General features: G+C 45.2%; 1 protein-coding gene across 2 annotated transcripts in view; it reads left to right on the top strand.

The window, feature by feature from the left end:
• The window catches only part of KSR2 (kinase suppressor of ras 2), a 257,007-nt gene that overhangs the window by 151,662 nt on the left and 81,552 nt on the right, over positions 1-23,793 (top strand). For both annotated transcript variants that reach the window (XM_048515057.1, XM_048515058.1), the window contains exons 7-10: positions 1,835-1,918; positions 3,948-4,015; positions 11,118-11,236; positions 22,779-22,947. In XM_048515057.1, coding sequence (XP_048371014.1) covers positions 1,835-1,918; positions 3,948-4,015; positions 11,118-11,236; positions 22,779-22,947 — 440 coding nt within the window. The remainder of the gene's footprint in view (positions 1-1,834; positions 1,919-3,947; positions 4,016-11,117; positions 11,237-22,778; positions 22,948-23,793) is intronic.

The raw sequence follows: 23,793 nt of genomic DNA, 5'->3' as shown, positions 1-23,793 counted from the left end.
TTGAGCTCATGAATGGCCTGGGCCAGGGTACCCAAAGAACAACTTCTACCCACATTGTCTAGTCCACCCGTTCAGATCTTCTGCTGAAGTCCTTTCCTTGATCCCCCCTGCAGAGGTGAAGTGGGGGGTGGTGATCAGAGACTGGACTTTTTCAGGGGTGGCAACCTGCCTTTGAAACGCCTTGAGGCTTATCCAGCACCTACCTTTCTTTTCTTTGAGGACTAGGCTAAAACTGTGTTTTAAACCGAGAGGTTTTGACCTTTCTTAATTGATTTATGGTATGCTGCTGGCTTGAAGGCTGTTTTATCTATTGCATGCCTTGCGCTGTTTTTGTGTCCTTTCTTAGCCTACTTTTGTGACTGATGGTTTTGCCTGGAGATAAATAAATCAACAAGCGCATGGTGCTACGGTGGAAATATGGAACATGTAGATTCTGGGGATGGTTGGAAGGAGAGAGCCAGTGTGGTGTAGTAGTTAAGAGCAGTGTACTCTAATCTGGAGGACGGGTTTGATTCCCCATTCCTCCACATGAATGGTGGACTCTTATCTGGTGAACTGGATTTGTTTCCCCACTTCAACACATGAAGCCTGCTGAAGTGACCTGGGCTAGTCACAGTTCTGATAAAACTCTCTCATCCCCACCTACCTCACAGGGTGTCTGTTGTGAGGAGAAGAAGGGAAAGGAGTTTATAAGCCATTTGAGGCGCTTACAGTTGAGAAAAGTGGGGTATAAATCCAAACTCCTCCTCTTCTTCTATCCTGTTCTGTTCTGAAAAAAAAAAGATTTAGCAGATCTGGGAAATGCGTGTTTCCTCTTTATTTGTTTTTCCTGGACTCCTGCAGCCATGGGGAAAAGGAGCTCCAAAAATTTGATGGTGACAGTTGAACATGGAGAGGAATATAGGCCGTTTTCTTGAACATTAATCCCCCCCACACACACACACAAACACATTACTTTTTTCTTTGCATGGGAAATAAAGTGAAATAAATGTACCCCTGCAGAACGACATGGAACTAATAATTTGATAAGGAAAAATCTCTCCTTCTTTCTACTACTTTGGCAAATTCTGTGATAAAGAAATTTAAAAAAAACACTTTCAGGAGATATTTCCCTGCACCTCTAGATCACCATTTAGTTTGCTGCTGGTTCTGTTGAAGCTATTCCCCTGCGGGGCTGGCTGCAAGTACAGAGAACACCACTAAGGGTGATGGCTTTTATGTGGAAAAAGGGCTGGAGTGTATGTTCTTTGCTTCTAGACAGATTATTAACTCTTTTATTCTCTGGACTGGAGAGTAGGGGAGAAGTCAAAAGGCAGTGAGTGGGTGCATCGCAGATTTGGAGGGATCCTCTTGCAACATTTCCAAGGAAGTCCTGTGTCCCATAACCTCTGATAGGAGGAAAAATAGGAGGAAATATTGGGAATGAATGGAACAGGCCCCTCTATTGGTGGGGAGAGGGGGAGAGAGAGAGAGAGAGACTCATATTTTCCCACTGCAGTTAGCACTTTGTTCCCTGGGCATAGATTTTTGAACGATGAGAAAAATCATAACTTTTTTAAAGGTGGTCACTTTTTCCTCTTTTCCTAATCCGATGATCTTTTTGGCATTTTGGTACATTAGATTCACTTAGAATTTCCTCTCAAGTCTCATAACAGCTGGATGGAACCCTCATAATAAGTCTGTTCTGGCTACTAAGCCAGAACCAATAAGAAATTCCAGTGCTCCTGGAGATGGGGAAAAGAGCGATCAGATTTCGAAAAAAACACATGCTCCTGTTTTGGAAAAAGGCTCTTGCTTAACAGAGGTCAATCTCTTTCTGTCTCTCTTGCTGCAGGTTTTCCACCAAGTATTGGATGTCTCAGACATGCACTGTCTGTGGGAAAGGGATGTTGTTTGGACTGAAATGTAAAAACTGCAAGTAGGTCTTTCATTGCTACCAGCATGGCCTTCTCCTAGTTAAAGCAAAGAGCATCAACTTTCCTTGGTCTCGCACATCTGGTCTTCCTCTTTATTTAGCTTTTGTGTGTGTGATTTCATAGTCCCATTGCAGCTGAGGAGCATAATGGGCTGGGTGGTGTTTCCTTCTGACTCTCTCCCCCAAGAAAGAGAGAGATTTATGCAGGGTCAGCCACCTTGAGATATGGAAGTGACGTCTTGTGTGTGGACGCCACAGGAAAAATAAAAAGAGTTTGATGAGCTTAGTTCTGATCCCTTCCACATGTGGAAATCCTGGTCTTCATTTGAGTTATGTACACTATAGCTTTGTTCTTCTTTTCAGCATCAAGGGGGCTTTGAGAATAGTTGGAGCAATCATGTATGGGAGAGCATTGGTGGGGATCAGCAAAGGGGTAGTTCCCAGTTCAGAAATTTTATTCCCACTACCAGCCAAAACCAAGCCTTGTCCAGAGTTTGGGACAAGTTTGTATTTAATGTATTGTCGAAGGCTTTCACGGCCGGAATCACTGGGGTGCTGTGTGGTTTCTGGGCTGTATGGCCGTGTTCTAGCAGCATTCTATGCTGCTAGAACACGGCCATACAGCCCGGAAACCACACAGTACCCCAAGTTTGTATTTGCCTCCAGGAAACCCTATCAACCGTCTTTTCCCACTTCTCAAGCAGATTTGAATATCAGTAGGTGAACAGGCCAGAAAAGGGGTGACTGGTGACCAGAGAAGGCAGTGAGCTGCTTAGCATGCTCAAGAGCATCATTTCCTATGCCTGCCAGCCAAATCCATTGAACCAGGAGAGTAAATTTCAGAAATATCAAACATCCCCTCGATGTTAATTTGATTGTGGTGCAATCTACTTTGCCAATGCATTCTCTGTGTGCGTGTGGCTCTGTCAAACCTCGGATCTGGAAATCACGGAAACTGTAGATTTGTTCTAAAGCCTTTAATTCAGAGCGTAGGTAACATCATAAAAGAGGAATCTGGCAATTCCCACGCAAACCCCTTATCTATATCCCGTTGCCCCCTCCCACTGAGCCAAATGGCTCCTACTCTCCTCTGCAAACTACAAAGCATTCACTACAAAGCATTGTGAGTCTGGGAACAGTTCACACCTTCCTTTGATAAGATCTGTGTCGGGATACCCTGGGGCGCCGAGGGGAAGACACCGGGCTTTCGCCCCACATCACAGGATGGTACACCTCATCCCCCTGTCCTACCTGCCATTTGGCACTGACATGCTCAGTCCTGACAGGTTCAGGCCTGTTCTGGAGACATGAGACTCTGCAAAATAAACTTAGGCTGGGGTGTTCTCCACAGTTCTCCTAGCACCGTGGTGGCGAACCTTTGGCACTCCAGATGTTAAGGACTACAATTCCCATCAGCCCCTGCCAGCATGACCAATTGGCCATGCTGGCAGGGGCTGATGGGAATTGTAGTCCATAACATCTGTAGTGCCAAAGGTTCGCCACCACTGTCCTATCGTGGATCATTTGGGAAAGAGGTGGGTTTCCCCACCAGCTGGGCAAATGATGCCAGGAGGAATACTGATGCTCTTTCTCTGTGTGCTTGCTTCTAATTGCTTTCAGATGTGTAGCCATGTTGGTCTCCAGTTAAAACAGCACAATTCTAGCCTGGTAGCACCTTAAAGACCAATAAGATTTCCAGTATCTGTCTCTCAGAAGCTTATACCCTGGACATTTTGTCAGCCTTTAAGGTGCTACTGGACATGAATCTTGCTTGGATCCCAATAGGGCACTGCACAGGCAGGAATGGAGAAGAACGTGTGATTTATGTATGGTTGTATTATGTCTCATCCAGGGTGAGGAAGCCCAAATTGGTCCTGTGCATAATGTGTGAAAAAGCCCAAACATTAAATGGCTCATTGACACGTCATATTAGATAAACAGATCCCAAGTTTCCTTTCGCTAGCCCACAAGTGGAATGCATTTCTGTCTTGCTACCTGTGATGAATACCCCTTTTTTGTCTCACTTTGTTAGGCTAAAGTGCCACAACAAATGTACCAAAGAGGCCCCACCGTGTCACCTTCTGATCATCCACCGTGGAGGTAAGAGCAGCTCCTGCATTTCTGAAGTCTTCCCACTGGCATTGCAACCTGGAGTGAAGGAGGAGGACGGCCTTTCATAGCTTCTGTGTATATATGGGGGCTAATAGCCGCATGGGATCATGTTCCCAGCCCTTTCTGTCATTATCAGCTTTCATCAACATTTTCACGTTCCAGTTCATTTGGAAAAGTACATTGAAATGGGGTATTGGAAGACAGTTTTAAAGATATCGTGGCCTGTCAAAAGGGCAAATAAGTAGGTTCTAGATCAGTGGTGGCGAACCTTTGGCACTCCAGATGTTATGGACTACAATTTCCATCAGCCCCTGCCAGCATGGCCAATTGGTCATGCTGGCAGGGGTTGATGGGAATTGTAGTCTATAACATCTGGAGTGCCAAAGGTTCATCACCACTGTTCTAGATCAAAGTGAGCCTTAGTTGTCCCTGGAAGCAAAAATGATTAAACTGAGGCTATCATACTTTGGGCACGTTATGAGAAGACCAGAGTCACTGGAAAAGACAATAATGCTAGGAAAAGTTGGTGGCAGCAAGAAAAGAGGAAAACCCAGCATGAGATGAATTGACTCAATCAAGGAAGCCACTGCTCTCTGTTTGCAAGACCTGAGCAGGGCTGATAATGATAGGTTGTTTTGAAGGACATTGATTCATAGGGTCTCCGTGAGTTGGAAGCAACTTGGCAGCGCTTAACAGTCACACATATGGCCCCGTTTAAGTCAGACCTGCCCCTGCTTCCATTGTTCTGTCCAATATGAACAAAGGCATATGGAAAATAGAAAAGCATATGAAATTCTTAAGCTGCCTTGTATCAACTCAGATCATTGTTTAATCCATTTTAGTGGCTTTCCAAGGTCTTATACCAGCAGTTCTCAATCTGTGGGTCGCGACCCCTTTGGGGGTCAAATGACCCTTCCACAGGGGTCACCTAAGACCATCGGAAAACGGTCTTTTAATATTTTATATATACCAATTTTGTGGTTGGGGGTCACCACAACATGAGGAACAGTATTACAGGGTCGCGGCATTAGGAAGGTTGAGAACCACTGTCTTAGACTGAGAAAGGTCTTCCCAAGCAACTGTGATCACAGTCTTTTACTGATAATACTGGGGATCTAACTGGGGCATTCTACACATTCAACCTGTGCCCCAGAGGTGGGATCCAGCAGGTTCTCACAGGTTCCCGAGAGTAGGTTACTAATTATTTGTGTGTGCTGAGAGGGGGTTACTAATTGGTGATTTTGCCACGTGATTTTTGCCTTAGTTACGCCCCTCCTCTCAGTAGTAGCACGCAGAACTTGAAGCAGTCTAGCAGGAGGTGCACCGGCGTGCGTGGCAGCCTGCGCCTGCGTGCATTCGTTTCCCGCCCAAGGACCGGCGCAGCGGCTGCGTCCTTGCCACAGCCCCGCCCAGGAATGCCCCGCCCCCGGAATGCCTGGCCATGCCCCCACTGTGCCCTGCCCAGCCCCATTGGCGCTACGCCACAGTTTGAATCCCACCACCATGGGAACCTGTTACTAAAATTTTTGGATCCCACCACTGCTGTGCCCTATGTTATGGAGCAACAGTCAACAACCACTTCTATGTAGAGTTAATTGCAGTAGTCTAGTCTGAACGTATCTGTAACATCGATGGCTGTGTTGAGATCAGTCATATCTGTAGGTGAACAAAATTGGTTCTGTGTCGCGAAAAACTTCACTCACTGGTTTCTGCAGATAAAATGTCTGTTAAAAGGAGAGGAGAAAGCAAGACTGGGGGTCTTTTCGTCATCACTTGGCAGATAACCTGAAGTTCATCTTTGTGGTCTTATGAGCACTCCCACAGGCTGGGTCCCCCCCCCCCCCAGTCACTTGGCAAATAACCTTAAGTGTTGTGAGTCCACGATGTGTCTCCTCTTGCTTACACAGAGGGGCAGTCTGGCTATTTTGATGTACAGAGCTGTTGCCAAGATCTGTGCTTCGTTCCCTTTAGGTGATGTGAAGATTCTCTGGTCCCAGAAGAATTTTTTTCAGACTGAGAATGACTTTTTCATTAAGTGTTCCCTGTGTGAAATGATGGGAGGTTGTTTTTTTTTAATTACCTGGAGGGGGAAAGGCTTGCAAATTCAGTCTCCAAAAATATGAATTTTCACTTAGCTCTCTGCTTTTTGCTTGCTAAATACAGCCTGCGCTGGGAATACTTTTGTCATTAAATGCTTTTAATTAGTTGCTTATTGCATATAATGAGACATCTTCAGCAGCAAGATTAAAAATGTATTAAGAAGCGCAGGTGACCTAAGCAGTGGCTGGCATTTGCCTGCGGGCAGCTTTATTTATTTGGGTACCTTCAACCAGCATTTCTCCAACCTACAGCAGCTGACAATAGGAGAAAATAGTAATTGCAGCAAATTACAGTTACAACAGATCTACCTGTCACCAGCCAACTCAAGGGCGGGAGAAGAGTCTGTCTCTGATGGCAATTGAATTGCTGAATTTTTCCAGTTACCCTTGAATTCTGTTGGATGCTCCTATAAACATTATCCTACTCTTTTTTTGTTTGGGTTATGTGCCTTTTTGCCATCAGATTAAAGTTGACTTATGATGACCCTGTAATATTTTTAAGGCAAGAGACATTCAGGACCCCATCCGCACATACATAATAATGCACTTTCAATCCACTTTGTAGCTGGATTTTATTGTGCCGAGTAGAAAAATCCACTTTCAAACAGTTGTGAAAGTGGGTTGAAAGTGCATTGTTCTGCATGTGCGGAAGGGACCTCAGAGGTGGTTTACCACTGCCTGTCTCCATGTCATGATCCTGTGGATCGGAATTCGCAGAGGCCACATCATTAATGTACATGTAAGATTTCTCCTCATTTCTAACTCAATTACGTCTACTTGTATACTAAAGATGAAGAGACTTTCTGATACATGAGATATCAATTTGTATGTGGCAATTTACCTTTATATTCATCAAAAGTTGTTTTATTCCACTACTGAGGAAGGCACTTATCAGAAACCTGTATTTTGGTTTTTGTTGTATCACATTCTTTGACCAACTGCATATGTAATAGTAAAGCAATTTTTGTGAGGTATGTATGATCTATGGATAATTTAGACGCATTTTACGTTTTTTAAAACCTTATAATATAATTATAATATAATTTCAGTTATTATTCTGATAAGAAGAAAATGGAGTCAATTTTGCCGATACTTAAAACAGAGAAATGGAGCTCCTGTGAATTCTGTCTCTCTCTAGGGCTTTCATAAATCCGTCTTTGATCACAGGGATCCAATATCTTACACATGCTATCTTAGAAGCAATTAACAAGCTCTCAGTAACTAATTTAATGGTTCCAGAAAGTGTATTTTTTCTTACCCAATTTAATAAACCAGTCCTTGAATCTAATCTGATAGGAATTCCAACTATTTCTGTGATAAGCAGTAATATTTGAGACTAGTAATTTTGTGTATAATTGCATTGCCAACAAAGATGTTTGATCCAGTGAACATTTCTAGACATTACGAGTATATATTCAAAACATTCTAATCTGAGTCAAACACCAACAAGAAGTCACTTTAAGAAGTCACTGAGTTGTTTTTATCTGGAGAAGAAAGCAGGGTTCGTTTTTCTTGTTTTGATGTTGTCCACCAGATCTCCAAGAACGTGACTACAACCCAACAGCAAACAGATTATTTCAAACAGCAGTATGAACCCTGTAAAACAATAATGAGCAATATTTCATGGAAGAAGAGCAACTCCTTAATCCAGGGGTGGGCAATTTTTTTTCCATGGGGCCGCATAAGAAACAGAAAATATTGTGGAGGGCCGGGCCAAAAGGCAGGGGGGCCAGTCAGGGTCATCCAGCGGGCTGGATGTGGCCCGCGGGCCGTATAATGCCCAGGTCTGCCTTAATCCATGGGAGAAGACAAGGCAAAAACATAGAATTCCTTTCAACCAATAAGAATTAAAACAATTACTCAAACTGTGGTTATCTTTGCTCTGGTGAGCCATGATTCAGTAACTAAATTAATTTGTCATGTATTTTGTGGATTGCATTCAAGATGCTTGTCACTAAACGTTACTTTGAAGCTAGGGTGAAATCATTTGCCGTGTAAAACCTCTTGCTTTGGCAGATATTGTTGTATTGTTGTTTTTCTGGTGGTGGTTTCGTTACGACCTAGCTACAAGAATTACTCGTGCTGGAAGGGGAAACATAATGGAGCTCCTTAACCAAGGCGTCATATATGTTAAATAGATAAGAGCTGTGCATATGATTCTGCAGGCTCTGGGAGTGGGTGGTTTGTACAGCCAAAATCTGTGAAGTGGGCAAAACAGTGATGCTTTTGGAGGGTTAGGATATATTCTTTGCTGTTTCCTGGCTAGGGAGTCTTGGGATCTCAGCCCTTTTATTCACTGCAAGATCCCGGACTCAAGACCTGAGGCAAGATAAAGTCTGTTTTGACTGTACTTGTCATGTTTTCAAGAAAGACAGGTCTCCAGAGGATACCGATGCTGTGTCCAAGGACTAGGGCGGAATTGGAAGTGAGGGATGCTCATTTCACACACACACAAATTGCTTCCTACAGCAAGCAATGCTCTCCTCCCCCCAATTTTGACCATAATTTGAGAAATGCTGCCAAATGTTTTCAGAGCAAGGACAGATACAATTATTGTCGCTCCGGTTTGTCTTTTTGGTGTTGACATTTAACTAAATCTGATTAACCATCAGATATCACAGAACATCTGATTGACTGGATCATGAAGCTGGCATGAAGAGGAAATCTCTTGTGTCTCTTTTAATTTAAAAAAAAGTCATCAGCATTTTTAAAAAATGACTACTGAGGAGGACAGTGGTAAGCATCAAAGTATGGATTTCGGGAGGCTTTTGGAGACTGTTTTGGAACCATAAAACCCTTTCTTTGCATCGAAAACAGCTGCTCATGACCTTTTGACTCATCTATTCTGGGGATGTCAGTTATAGGCATTTTTTTGAATGCTGGCAGAAAAATAATCGTGAGACAAACAACTAAGTTCTGACGTGGATCTGAGCTCCCACTGACATCAACCTGGGCAGGGTAGAGCACATCTATTGTTCCCCACCTATTGGGATTTTAAAGTTAAAGGAAAAGAGATTCCACCTAAACATCAGGAAAAACTTCCTGACAGCAAGGGCTGTTCAACAGTGGAATGCACTACCTGGGAGTGTGGTGGAGTCTCCTTCTTTGGAGATTTTTAGAGAGAGGCTCAATGGCTGTCAGAACCCCCAGTAAAAGACAAACTTGTGTTGTAAAAACAGTAGTTTTATTTTAAGATGGGTCTGCAAACAGCAAAGCTGAGAATGACGAACTCCAATTCACACAGCACTTAAAAGCACCCAGGCCAGCCCTTCCCCGCCTGGGAACGAGAGCTCCACAGAGAATGCATGTAAATAGCGAGGGAGAAGCGCAGGCCGTGACCTTGAAGACACCTGCGATTTGTAGACTTCCCAGAGAAGCTAGAAAAGACAGTTAAAAACAGCATAAACCCTTTAACCCTCTCCCCACAGTGAAACGTAAGGCAGCAAAAGCAAACCCTAAATATAGGCCTCCTGACAATGGCATGCTGTCAGGAGTGCTTTAATGGTGTGTTCCTTCATTGTGGGGGGTTGAACTTGATGGCCGTTGGGGTCTCTTCCAGCTCTATGATTCTATGATTCTAAATGCCATCAGATCTGCTGACTGCTAGAACAAGCTATATAGCAGGAGCAGCAGAGTCCCATTCCCCCCTCCTGCCCCCCCCCCCCCCCCAAATATCGCTTGATGTGCCTCTGCCCTGGCCGGGATGTTCAGAAGTGTAACTGACATCATCAGTGGAGGATATCAAATCTTGTTATCTATCCTTGGCTGAACGAACGAACAAACTAACGAACTAACGAACTAAAATTTAAATTTATAACCTGCTGTTCCCCAAAGGCCTAGGACAGTGGTGGCGAACCTTTGGCACTCCAGATGTTATGGACTACAATTCCCATCAGCCCCTGCCAGCATGGCCAATTGTAGTCCATAACATCTGGAGTGCCAAAGGTTCGCCACCATGGGTCTAGGACGACCTACACAACAGGATAAAACCCCATATAAAATACAATATACAAACTTATTTGTAAGCCGCTCTGAAGACGTAAGTGGTGGAAAGGGAGGAGATAGTTCCAGGATATAAATAAATCGGTACCAGATCAAAAAGCCATAGAACAGATGAATTGCACCAATGGTCAGTTGTCAGAATGAAGACTGGAGCAATCCAAAAGCCTTGCATCATGACCCGACTGTTCAGTGTATTAATTCTCCATCTGGAAAGGGCAGCCAGCGATTTTGATGGCACCAACTTATTTCCGGAGCGTTAAGGTCATAACAGACTGCAAAATATTACAAATGGATGTGATTCAGCTCAGCGTGTGATGACCAAATGGTGAAGGGAAATTGGGTCCATGTCGATAAAAGGGCAAAAAAAAAAAAATTGGAAGAAAATTATCCAAAGCATTACGTCCAGGATGTATGCCTTTCTCTGGAAAAAAATTGTGAATTAAGAAAGCAGCCCAAAATGCAGTGTGGAAGCAGCCCTGGAGGCCAATAAAAGAGATTTCGGTGTTGGTTCAAGGCTGTGATAAGGTTGTTCCTCAAGTTTGGCTGACCAAAGTGCCTGTTTTGATTGGCTAACAAAGGTTTTGGAAATAAGAGTTCCACTATGGCTGGACTGTCTGAGTCTTACACAGCCTCGGAGAGAAGGGGGAATGGTTAAGTGGTAGACCACAAGCATTATATATAGGTGAGGTTCAATTCCAGGTTTCTCCAGTTAAAAAGATCTGTAGAAGTAATGTTGGGAAAGAACCCTGCCTGAGGACTTGGGGGGTCTCTGCTTCTTCTTGATGGCCTGACAGGGTGGTAATGTTCCTATGTTCACATTGAGGAAGTTGGGCAAATAAGGAGTTGGGTGCAAATTTGGCTTTGGGAAATTAGAACCCAGAACTGTATCCGTTAAACCTGAGTGCTGAATACATGTGCTGTATATGAAAAACCTTGATCTTTTCCTTCTTTCTTTTTCCCTCCCCATTCTTCTCCCTTTTTTGATTCAGCAAGACTAGTCCGGACAGAATCTGTGCCATGTGATATTAACAACCCATTGCGGAAGCCTCCCAGATACTCAGACTTGCACATCAGCCAGACCCTCCCCAAAACCAACAAAATCAACAAGGTGAGATGTTTGGGAAAGATGCTTTTCTGGAGTTTCCATTTAGTCTGGGAGGAAATACAAGAGGGCATGCACCAAAGAGGAAGGGTTATGTCTCAGTGGCAGAGCCCGTGCTTTATGCTTAGAAGGTTGCAGGTTCTAGTCCCTAATGTTCCCCATTCCAAGGATGTCAGATGATAGTTGACAGGGAACATTCTTCAGTGACCGAGATGCTGAAGAACTGCTGTCAGTCTGCAAACCATGCAATCTGATTGGGCATAAAGGTTGATCCATAGTGTACAGTTCTCAGGTCCTCCTATGGTGACTCCAAGAACTTTCAGTCATTTGTGTGCTGACAGTTTGCTGCTCAGAATTCCCAGGCCTGTAGGGCTCTGCTTCAGATCAGAACTGTGACACACAGGATTCATTCATTCATTCATTCATTCATTCATTCATTCATTCATTCATTCATTCATTCATTCATTCATTCATTCATTCAATTTTTTTTCAATTCAATTTCAATTTATTACAGTCCACGACCAGCAAATTACAGTCAGGGATTGACAAATTCTATACAGCAAATTACAGTCAAGGATCAACAAATTCTATACACACTCTCAACATTGTAATTCCCAGTGTAATTGTAATATGTAAACTACCCTAAAATCAACACTGAGGCCTAATTTGTTTCACTTGTCCCATACATACGGTAACTTAACGTTAAAATACATCCAGTCCATAACTTAGCGTTAAAATAAATCCAATCCATAACTTAGCGAATTCATTCATTCATTCATTCATTCATTCATTCATTCATTCATTCATTCATTCATTCATATACCCCCCATCCCCTGAGGGCTCTGGGCGGTGAACAGCAAAATAATATTACATAAACAACAATAGCAGCAAATAATTAATATAAATAACATCATTAAAACATAAAATTACAGTGTTCCACGTAAACCACTTGGCGTCCAGTATTAAAACTATCAATAAAACCCTCCCAAAGAGGGAGATGGTAAATCTAGATGTCACAGCTCCCAGAATGTTATAAGGGAGAGACAGAGAGGGTGCACACTATCAGGATGAAGAGCTGAAGAGGTTTAAGCCTCCCTCCCCTGCTTTTTCCTGACCTGAAAAAGTCCAGTCATTATCATCACAGGCTTTGCTTCAGGTGCCCTGCCATCTGAGTGAGATGGCCTTCTTGGTTGTGGCACCGAAATCATGACATTCCTTCCCCAGGGAGGTTTGTCTATCCTACTCAAACATAATTTTTTTGGTACGTTTGGCCAAAATCACGTAAATACAATCCACAATGCATTATGTTCAGTGATGGGCGTTCTATGTCTGTATTTACTTTTAGGGCATTTTCACAAACGAGGCCTCGCTTGCCTTTGCCACTTTTGTTCAAATATTAATTGGGTGTTTGACTGAAAACCCAGGAGAAGCAAAGAGAACCAGCGTTCTTGCCAACGTGGGTAATCCCATTACAAAACGATCGAAGCATGACCAGTTTTTAAACCCCATGTGTGAAAACACTCTGAGTCTCTTTGCTGCTGACACAGCTAATGATATTGCTTTCTGTGGAATGTGATTTGCAAAGCTGCAATTTGGGGAAGAAGAGACTGGCACAGATGAGCTGCTCTTGAGATCTGGGTATGTTTTTGTGTGTGCCAGAAACCACCATATTAATTTGTGAGAGATGGGGAGTACGGGAGGGTGGACAATGCTGCTTCTCTGCGAGACACATCTTGAGTTTACTGTATGGCAACCAGACATCCCGCTTTTGGCAGGACAGTCCCGCCTTAAAACAATTTGTCCTGCGTCCCGCGGGTTTTTTGAACTGTCCCGATTTTTGGAAGGCTGCCACGCTGCCGGGGCGCGCCCCAGAAGGCAGTGCGGCAGCCTCCCGTGCACGTGGCTGCAGGAGCGCACTGCCTTCTGGGGAACTCCCTTTTCCCACCCTGTCACTGTGCGGCAGCCGCCCACCCGCCCGGGTCCCTGTTTACAAAGGTGACAGTCTGGTCACCTTAGTTTACTGTGAAGCATCAGCAGCTTGTAAAGCATTTTCGTAAACTGGGGTTCAAAAATTCAAGCATCAGCTACCCTAATAAGTCAGAAAAGAACCAGATAGGGCTTGAACATTCAAACCAAATAATTTCCCCAATAAACAGTTTGTTTGTTTTACTTCAGTTGTACCCTGCATTTCTCACTAATGGAGACCTGGTACAGAATGAGAGCAGCCCTGTGCAGATTTACCACAGATGGTACATCCACTGGTGGGATTAAAGTGATTTAACAACCGGTTCCGGTGGTGAGATTCAAATAATTTAACAACTGGTTGTTTACAAGCACCATTTTAACAACCGGTTCTGCCAAAGTGGTGCGAACCGGCTGAATCCCACCACTGGGTATGTCCCTTCTAAAGCCACTGGTGGGGGTAACTCATGAAGATTTGGGAGTGGGGCTCGGGGAGGACAGAGATCTCAGTTGGATACAATGCCACAGAGTTCACCCTCCAAAGGATCCATTTTCTCCAGGGGAACCAATCTCTGTAGTCTGGAACTGAGCTGTAATTCTAAGGCACAGGTGTCAAACTCGTGCCCCTCCAAATGTTATGGACTACAGTTCCCATCATCCCCTTCAAGCATCATGCTGGCAGGGGATGATGGGAACTGTAGTCCATAACATCTGGAGGGCTGCGAGTTTGACACCTATGTTCTAAGGGATCCAGGTTCCTCCTAAGAGCTGGCATCCCTATTCCCCACACACGTCCTCCTTTCCTTCTGCCCACTTCTGGCTTGGAGCAGTCAAGGGTTCACTGGGTTCCACCTCTGGGAGGGCCCAGAGCGTCCTCTTTCATTAGGGCATGCCCTAATATATGTCCAAATTTGAGGCATGAAGACCTGGGCAGTGTGAACCAGAATGGGCTTTTTAAGCAAATATTCTAGCAAGTAAGTCAATAGGAGAAAAGGAACAAAAATGAGGCAGAATGAAAGCATGTATATTATAACTATGTAGCATGTAACTCACAAAGGAAAAAGCCTGATGGCAAACGATAATGCTAGCTGATGTGACTGCCTCATTTGGTTCCTGTTTAGTTTTACTATATGACTTCAATAGGCCAGGCTTACCCCCAGCCCCCCATTGGTGAGGCATCGACTCCCTTTAAATGTAGCCTTGCTGCTTCACAGTTTCAGGGAAAACACACCCTTTTATTGTCCTAATATGCTCTGCAGAAGAGTTCTCCCTCCTTGGTGGGGACTAGAGCCTATTTTCCCTCCATTTTCCCCCAGGCCAATCCTGAGGTATGTGAGAAACCTAGGCATGTGCAAAAACTTGCTTGGGTTTGGGGGGGAAGAGAGGCTTCCTGGAGGCCGACAGGCTGCTCATTCCTCATCCTCTTAGGCCTAGGGTCATGACAGGACTTAAAGTGGTTTACGTCGTTCTCCTGTCCTCCATTTTATTTTCATGAGCTAGGTTAAACTGTGGGAGCGTGACTGGCAAAGACAGAAAGCCTGAGCAACAACTCAGATAGCGTATGCCCAGCTAGCTGCCTGAGACCTCTCTGCTGACCACAAGTCAGTGGAAGACCTGGAGATCCACCATCAGGTTTTACAGCTGTGAGTGCCTGCAGACCAACCTCTGTCATCTGGAGATCAGCTGAATTCCCAGGAGATCTCCAGACACTACCTCGAGGTTGGTAAACCCACTCTGGCGATTGCAGGATCAACAGCTCTGCTAGTGCTTGCTGTCCCTGCCTCAGGTCACTGGCAGAAGACACGACAGGGCTTATTTGCAAAATTTGCAGGTGAAACTCTTTTTTTGCATGGCAAGTAGTTAAACAGGCTTGCCTGCTGTGAACCTGACTGTCCTGTTAGGGGTCGAGCTTGTTGCTTCCTGATCTGCCTTTGTGGGGTTTTTTGCTGGTGACGCCAAGGACATTTGGCTCCTTGTCCTTCTGAAGCCAAAATACCGATTCAATCTATGTTGTAAATAAAAAAGAAAAGAATACCACAGAGGCAGCAGCAGGAAGGGCCGTTGTCATTAGGGTTTTGTGTTTGAGAGTTTGAGGCAGAGGTGGGATCCAGCAGGTTCTCACAGGTTCCCGAGAGTAGGTTACTAATTATTTGTGTGTGCCGATAGGGGGTTACTAATTGGTGATTTTGCCACGTGATTTTTGCCTTAGTTACGCCCCTCCTCTCAGCAGTAGCGCGCAGAACTTGAAGCAGTCTAGCAGGAGGTGCACCGGCCAACGATCTCCCCTGCGCCTTCATGCATTCATTTCCCGCCCAAGGACCGGCGCAGCGGCTGCGTCCTTGCCACAGCCCCGCCCAGGATGCCCCGCCCTCGGAATGCCCGTCGTGCCCCGCCCAGCCCCATTGGTGCTACGCCACTGTTTGAATCCCACCACCATGGGAACCTGTTACTAAAATTTTTGGATCCCACCACTGGTTTGAGGACTCTTTTGTATCACCCTGCATTTCAAGCTGTAAAGGTTCTGCAAAGTGCTTACGTTCCACAAACCTGCACAGCACAGTGGTTGGCCTAGGAGCGGGACGATCCGGGTTCAGAACCCCGTGCTGCCATGAAGCTCAAAGGGCAATTTTGGTCAAGCCGTGCAGTTCCGGGGGAGGGAAATAAAAGTGATGGGAACCATGCGCATCATTCAACTCTCTGGAGGAAAGATGGGACAGCCACCTAAGTTATAATAATTTTTTGATTCAGCTCTACTTTAATTGGAAGTAAGTGAGACAGAGAGATCAACTCTGTCATGGAAACGGGGTATTGCAGCAGAACGAAAAGTTGAGAAGGGGGGGGGGGTAGAAGGGAAACTGGCAAATGTTCTTGCTTTGAAATAGCATCTCCCAGTTTACGTGCTGGTCTGTTCAGCCATCTGCTGGACCAGAAATTTGCAGATGGCTCTTTGGGTTTCCAAGTATGTCTGCCAATTCAAACCTCAAAGGGGCTGATGTATATTTCAGCAAATCTGGTAGGGGGGGGGGAATGGAAACCTGTTGGGGGTTGTCCACCGCTAAGTGGGTTCACTAGGAGAAGAAACAGACCAGGTGTTTTTGGCTGAACAAAGATAGGAGCCTGTTTGACTCAAGGATATCAGCATTGCTCAGTTTCCGAACCAGAACATGGCAAGACATGCCGGGCTGCTTCCTAAAATGGCAGCCCCATATTCTGTAGTCAGCAGTTGGCTCCTGTTGTTACAGGTTATCTTCCTCTGCCACCTCATCGACAACCAGCAATGTAGAACTGAATGCTGGGAAACATACAGTGGTGGGATTCAGCAGGTTCGCACCACTTCGGCAGAACCGGTTGTTAAAATGGTGCTTGTAAACAACCAGTTGTTAAATTATTTGAATTCCACCCCCGGAACCGGTAGTTAAATTATTTGAATCCCATTACTGGAAACATATATGATGACTTTGTTATGGGAGAGAATGTGTCCCTACCTACTACAGAGGATGGGGAGCACTTGATACAGGAATGTCATTTTTAATGACATTGCCACGTTACGCATATTCTGCATTTTGGCCAGGGGTGTGTGTGTGTGTGTGCTGCTGGTTCTGATGTTGCTTCTTGCAAAACAATGCGGACTGGTCTTTGTCTCAGTCAACACCCTATGAGAAGTTTGGTGATCTCCCCCTCCCTCCCCAATTATTTTAACCTGAAGTAACATAGGGCTGACTGCACTAGGTTAAAAAAAATTCCTAGTCTTTGGTTTTTTCCCCCAAGATAAAAATGGCTGTCCTTGGTCTGCTTTTTCAAACGTACTTGAAATGAGCAGGGAAGATACTAGGAAGCTGTGGAGTGAAACAAGTCATCTTTAGGAGGCTGATTTTGAGTTGAAATAAACTGGAAGATAAAGATATTGTCGAAGGCTTTCACGGCCGGAATCGCTGGGGTGCTGTGTGGTTTCTGGGCTGTATGGCCGTGTTCTAGCAGCATTCTCTCCTGACGTTTTGCCTGCATCTGTGGCTGGCATCTTCAGAGGATCTTCAGAGGATCCTCCGAAGATGCCAGCCACAGATGCAGATGAAACCTCAGGAGAGAATGCTGCTAGAACATGGCCATACAGCCCGGAAACCACACAGCACCCAAATGGAAGATAAAGGGTTAAGCAGGCTGTGTCTGCTGTTTGTTCAATCACTCAAAGGTACTCTACCTTTAGGATTAGAAAATGGGAGAAATGATCACAGAATTCTGTATAATATGTAGCTTCAGTCTAATGTCCCTTCTTGGGTAAGTTTGTCTCAGAGTAATTTTTTTCTGGAATTAAAACTGCTACCCTTCTGGGGACAGAGACTGTATTTTGCCAGCCATTAGAGTTGCCATGAAACCAGTTGCTAGATTCAGTATCTCAAAATAGAGGACCCTGATGTGCATATTATACGAGTCTTATTTGCATATATTTGCATTCCACCAGTGTGTGGCATTTGTACAGACTGTTCTTTCTCACTGTAATTTCTAAACTGTCTCTGTGGCCAGTTTTCCAAAATATGCTAAACTTCAGAGAGAGAAGAACTCATTTAAAAATACTGAGAGAGCCGACGTTTAGTGACTCAAGTGCAAGACTATCTTGTCTGGACAGTATTTAAATGTGGGTTCACGTTATTAAAAATTTAGGCTCCAGAGCATAAATATTGTTGTTAATATATATATATTAAAAATTTAGATTATGTTTAGGAATTTAAATTATATTGGGATACCGAGGAAGAGAGAAATTGCTACATTATTTGTGGCTCACGCTCCTTTCCTGAGGCACTGTAGAAGAGGAAAGGGTGTGTATGCGTAAGAGGAGGATGTCTGTAAATGTGTAGCTTCTCTCTCTCTCTCTCTCTCTCTCTCTCTCTCTCTCTCTCTCTCTCTCTCTCTCTCTCTGTGTGTGTGTGTGTGTGTAAAGGAAGAACCAACTGATGTGTGATTTTGATGCATATGTTCAGAGAAGCTGAGTGTGCAATGAATAATCCTGATTGTCAAACATGCCAGAATCCTAGAATGCGTGGCACTTTTCCTATCTGAAACTGTAATTCTTCGTGTTTGTGTGTCTCTGAGCTAGTTGGTTAAGGGAAAAAAATTCAGCCAAATATGATGGCTTTATAATGTGGCTATCAAATTCCTATAGGTATTCTCACACATGGCCCCTGCCCTTTGTTTGCTTGCGTTACAAGGAGCTGCAGCATGTGGCAGCATGGAGCATTTGGAGAATTATGCTCCCCGTGGAGCTGCGTGAAGCATGTGCAGTGCGGTACAAAAATCCCTTCTGTCATTTTACCCTGAAGTGCCCTCCTTTGCCGTCTGCAAAGTTAAATGGCCCATGAGGGAGGATCAATGGAGGGAGACTTGAGCTGACTTGAACTTTCCCTCTGGAGAACAGAAGGGTGCTGTATCCCCTCTCCTCCCGATATTAAATGCTAGCACATGGGGAAAGGGGGTTCAGCTGCACAAACGGAACTTAGCTACTCAGCTGCCAATTTTTCCTGTGAAGTCGTTCATCTCAGGTGCTTCAGCAAGATCTCAACAATTTCTAGCTTATTAAGCATGTTTGTGGCCTTGATGGTTCCGGCATGAAATGATTGAAGTACATCTATAGTGGCACAGCACACCGTTCTCTTGCGGAAAGTCCCAGATCTGAAACCAGTGTTCCCAGTTCTGAGCAATCAGGCCTGGACCAGCCTAAGGCTGCAACCATAAAGATCACTGCAGTCAAAATAGACAGTGCTGCTAGGTCAGCCTGTGCTCTCACCCGGTAGAAGCTAACTTCTCAAAGAGGAATGTGCCAACAGAGCTGTACGGTTGGACAGATCCGCCCCGCCCCACCCCGCCCCGCCCTGCACCCCCTGTTTAGGATTTTTTATTCTATGTTGCATTCTGTTCCTCCTTAAATTTTGCTTTAACTTGGAGAATGTCTGAAATAAATTCTGAATGTAGTTTAACTGGCATGTTGCCAATTTCAACTTGGAACAGGATATGGGTTGGAACGGGATATGGGAACGGGAAGGGTACAGGCTCAATCCCTGGGGTCTTGATTTTAAAAGGTAATGGGGAACTCCTTTCCACTGGCGTAATGCCCATTGGGCAAGGTGGGCAGCTTCCCAGGGCACCAGCTTGTGGGGGGCATCAAAATACTGGGCTCATTTTTGGGTATTTTAGTGGTTTTCCATTTTTGGTCTGCAGGGGGCGCAGTTTTTAGGCTAGCAGCATCACATTTTCAGTGTATCATCAGGAGACTGTTTTTATGCTACCCTCCAAGTTTGGTGAGGTTTGGTTCAGGGAGTCCAAAGTTATGGACTCCCAAAGGGGATGCCTCATCCCCCATTGTTTCCAATGGGAGCTGATAGGAGATGGGGGCTACAGTTTTGAGGGTCCATAACTTTGGCCCCCCTGAACCAAACTGCACCAAACTTGGGGGATATCATTAAGGCAGTCTCCTGATGAGGCCCTGAAAGTTTTGAGACTGTGCCTTCAGAAATGTGCCCCCCACCCTGCAACCCCCATTGACAGCAATGCAGAAAACTCAATGCAGTACAAAGATTCTTGGGCAAATTTCTAGGATGTTCCTGCAGGGGGTGCATTTTTGGATGTATCGGCACCAAAATTTCAGGGTATCATCCAGAGATGATGGCACCCCCCAAGTTTGGTGCAGTTTGGTTCAGGGGGTCCAAATTATGGACCCTCAAAAGGTAGCCCCCATCTCCTTAGCAAAGAATGTGGGATGGGGCACCCCTTTTGAGGGTCCGCAGCACAGACCCCCTATTAAACTGCACACCAAACTTTGGGGGTACCATAAGGATAGTTTCCAGATGATACCCTGAAATGTTGGTGCTGATACATCCAAAAATGCACCCCCCCTGCAGGAACATCCCAGAAATTTGCCCAAGAATCTTTGTTCTGCATTGAGTTTTCTGTATTGCTGTCCATGGGGGTTGCAGGCTGGGGGGGGGCACATTTCTGAAGGCACAGTCTCAAAACTTTCAGTGCCTCATCAGGAGACTGCCCTGATTATACCCCCCAGGTTTGGTGCAGTTTGGTTCAGGGGGCCCAAAGTTATGGACCCTCAAAACTATAGCACCCATCTCCTATTAGCTCCTATTGGAAACAATGGGGCACCCCCTTTGGGAGACCATAACTTTGGACTCCTTAAACCAAACCTCACCAAACTTGGAGGATAGTATAAGGACAGTCTCCTGATGATATGCTGAAATTGTGGTGCTGATATGTCTAAAAATGCACCCCCTGCAGGCACCAATGTCCTGGTGCAAAACAAATTGGTCGTGGTGGAGTGGCTGCCCGGGGGGGGGGGGGGGCATCCAACTCAGGTTTTGCCCAGGGCTACAGTTTGCACAGGACTGCCTCATTAGGCCCCTGCTCCTTTCTCTGCTTGAGATCCTAAATGCTGCTAGTCGGAGAACACAGTACTGAGCTAGGTGGACCAGTGGTCTGACTCTGAATATGACGTTCTTGTGGCAGCTCTGAGAACCAGTAGCAGCCCCCAGTTCAGGATGACAGAGTGAGGTTTTGTCCTTGATTGAGTATCAGGACGTATGCTGGATAAGAAGTGGATTCTCTGTCCTTCATATGACTTGGGAGACCTGAGCGTATGCCACAAGCCTCCGAATGCCAACTAGCTCAGTAGTTTCATTATCAATTTCTGTTTGCTCAGTGGCTTAAGACTGATTGACGATTGTTTGTTTGAGTGCCAAGAACTTATCGGTGTACTGGTAGGTCTTGGACCTGTAGTCAATAAACGAACTCTGGGTTCTTGATCAGTAGTGTTTATTGACAGGCAGAAAGTATCCAGCTTTTAGAAAGCCAGTTCTGTGGGACCTGGCTTACACAGTTACATTTATTTCCCTTGGATTTCCTCCAGATTCCCCCCTCCTGTTTTCCCAGAGAATGTGTGAAAGAGATGTTTTGAAGCTAGGTGCCCCAAGGCCAGCACAGAGATATAGCCACCTGGCAGCCTGCCCCCGTGGAGCCACAGTACTCGCCTCCCCTGGGGCTAACTGCTAGGGGCAGTCTAGTTATCTACATATGTAAGCCTACAGAGGAAGATCAGTAGGAGAGAGTTCCATTAACACATCACAGGTTTGGCTACATGGAGTTTGATCAGACAACAGCACTGCAGAAATACCATTCCCTCACCCGAATGTCATTCTTAACACCGTGACCCACAGCCGTTTGAAGCCAGGAAGGGGCCTCAGTTAATAGGCGCCATTCCTGACATGTACGAATTGTGTTTATGTACACATGACAATATGCATTATTTCAAATGTCATTGTCCATGATATTGATATGATTTCAAGAAATGAATTATTGAAATGATATAAGATGCCTGAGTCTTTAGACCAGTGATATTTTGACTCAGTATTTTTTGTAAACTTTGGGACACTTGTTCCTATGTAAACTAATCAGCTATTTGAGCCATGAAACACTTACAGTGTAATTGTGTTTGGTTTACTACATAGTACACTGACCCCTGAATTGTTTGAGATGGCCGACTGCAAATATACCAGCTACATATAGCCACATATATTCCTATTCCTTCAGTTTATTTGCAACTTTTTCTGATTCTGCATTAAACCAGTGTTGGTAAACTATTGGGGAAAAGTAGTAGTAGTTGTTGTTGTACAGATACTCTCACATTCTCCCTCAGGTTGCACATGTGTGATCCAACCAGTCACGCCTTTCTAAGCTTTTTGCCATTGTTGCAGGATAGAAATGTTTTAATAAATAAAACATAGGCAAATAAAATCATAGGCAAAACATCACGATAAAGTAGGGCATGCAGTTTTGGTCAGGTAGAAGGAAGAGGTTTTTGGGACTGTGTTTTATCAATGCACACATCAGTAAAATAGATGTGGGAGAGGGAGGTGCAGTTTCCAACTTGATTATTTTCTGGCCTCTGCAACAGCTCTGGTCAATAACGGGTCTATTCGCACTGGATGAATTAAAATGTCTGGATGGCAGAGGTGGGATCCAGCAGGTTCTCACAGGTTCCCGAGAGTAGGTTACTAATTATTTGTGTGTGCCGAGAGGGGGTTACTAATTGGTGATTTTGCCACGTGATTTTTGCCTTAGTGACGCCCCTCCTCTCAGCAGTAGCGCGCAGAACTTGAAGCAGTCTAGCAGGAGGTGCACCGGCGTGCGTGGCAGCCTGCGCCTGCGCGCATTCGTTTCCCGCCCAAGGACTGGCGCAGCGGCTGTGTCTTGCCACAGCCTCGCCCAGGAATGCCCCACCCTCAGAATGCCTGGCCACACCCCCTGTTGTGCCCCGCCCAGCCCCATTGGCGCTACGCCACAGTTTGAATCCCGCCACCATGGGAACCTGTTACTAAAATTTTTGGATCCCACCACTGCTGGATGGGTCTATTCGCACTGGATGAATTAAAATGTCTGCCAAATGTTGGGCATGTGGCTATGCGGAATTGCTTAAGAGAACAAGAAGAGGTTTCAGTGATCTTTCACATGGGCATCAAGGAGTGCTCGACACAGGGAGACCAAGAGCCTTTGCGGTGTGCTCACCAGTACCTGTTTCCCTCCTCGTTCGCAGGACCACATTCCAGTGCCCTACCAGCCTGACTCCAGCAGCAATCCCTCCTCAACAACGTCGTCCACGCCTTCCTCGCCGGCTCCACCCTTGCCACCCAGTGCCACACCGCCTTCTCCCCTGCATCCCTCCCCGCAGTGCACGCGGCAGCAGAAGCAGTTCAATTTACCTGGTAAGTTCTTGGCCTTCCGTCTAGTCCAGTCTTGATCCAAACCTCAGTTTGCCTGTTGTGCTACTGTGGGCGGGTGGTCCAAGAAATGTCGGTTTCTGCTCAGTTCATTTTTGCAAGGGCTGTTCCTCATGTTTGAGTCCTGAAAACACTTAGGCCCTTTCCGCACACGCAAAATAATGCGTTTTCAAATCTCTTTCACAACTGTTTGCAAGTGGATTTTGCTTTTCCGAGCAGCTTCAAAGAGCACTGAAAGCAGTTTGAAAGTGCGTTATTCTGCATGTTTGGAATGAGCCTTAGATGTGAAAAGGGGCAAGGCAATGAGTACATTTCATTGTATTCCACTTCATCTGTAGCCTAGCAAATGTTATATATGTGCACAGACATGGTGGTTAAGTGGGGGGGGGGGGGGGAGCGGGGGATTCTGGCCCCACCCTCAGTCAAGAAGAAGAGATGGTTTTTATACCTCACTTTCCTCTATCTTTAAGGATTCTAGAAACCAAGGCGGCGATTACTCACCAACTGGAGAAGAAAAAAAGCAGGGATTGTGCACTAACTGAAGCCCTCTGCGTGCCCTTGAAACCTTCTAACAGCCATCCATTTTCAGACAGGACTGGCTATGAACAAATGACTTCCCCACACTGCGTTTGTTCCCTGGGCTTACTGCTTTTGCCCACCTGCAGCATTTGTGGTTGCAACTAGTGTATGATTTTTTTAGAGCCCAAAGCTGTTAAAAATTTTTTAATTGCAATGCTTGAAGTTGTGCGGTTAGAAGAAGATGTTTTCTCCTAATTATTGTGTTTCGAGATTAGCATGAATACTTCTCTGCTTAACTAGGAGTTAGTTATT

This window comes from Sphaerodactylus townsendi, linkage group LG13, assembly GCF_021028975.2.
Source record: "Sphaerodactylus townsendi isolate TG3544 linkage group LG13, MPM_Stown_v2.3, whole genome shotgun sequence".
In the NCBI taxonomy this organism is placed as follows: domain Eukaryota; kingdom Metazoa; phylum Chordata; class Lepidosauria; order Squamata; family Sphaerodactylidae; genus Sphaerodactylus; species Sphaerodactylus townsendi.
Note: the sequence above shows the minus strand (reverse complement) of the source record. Positions and strands in the feature narration are given on the sequence as shown.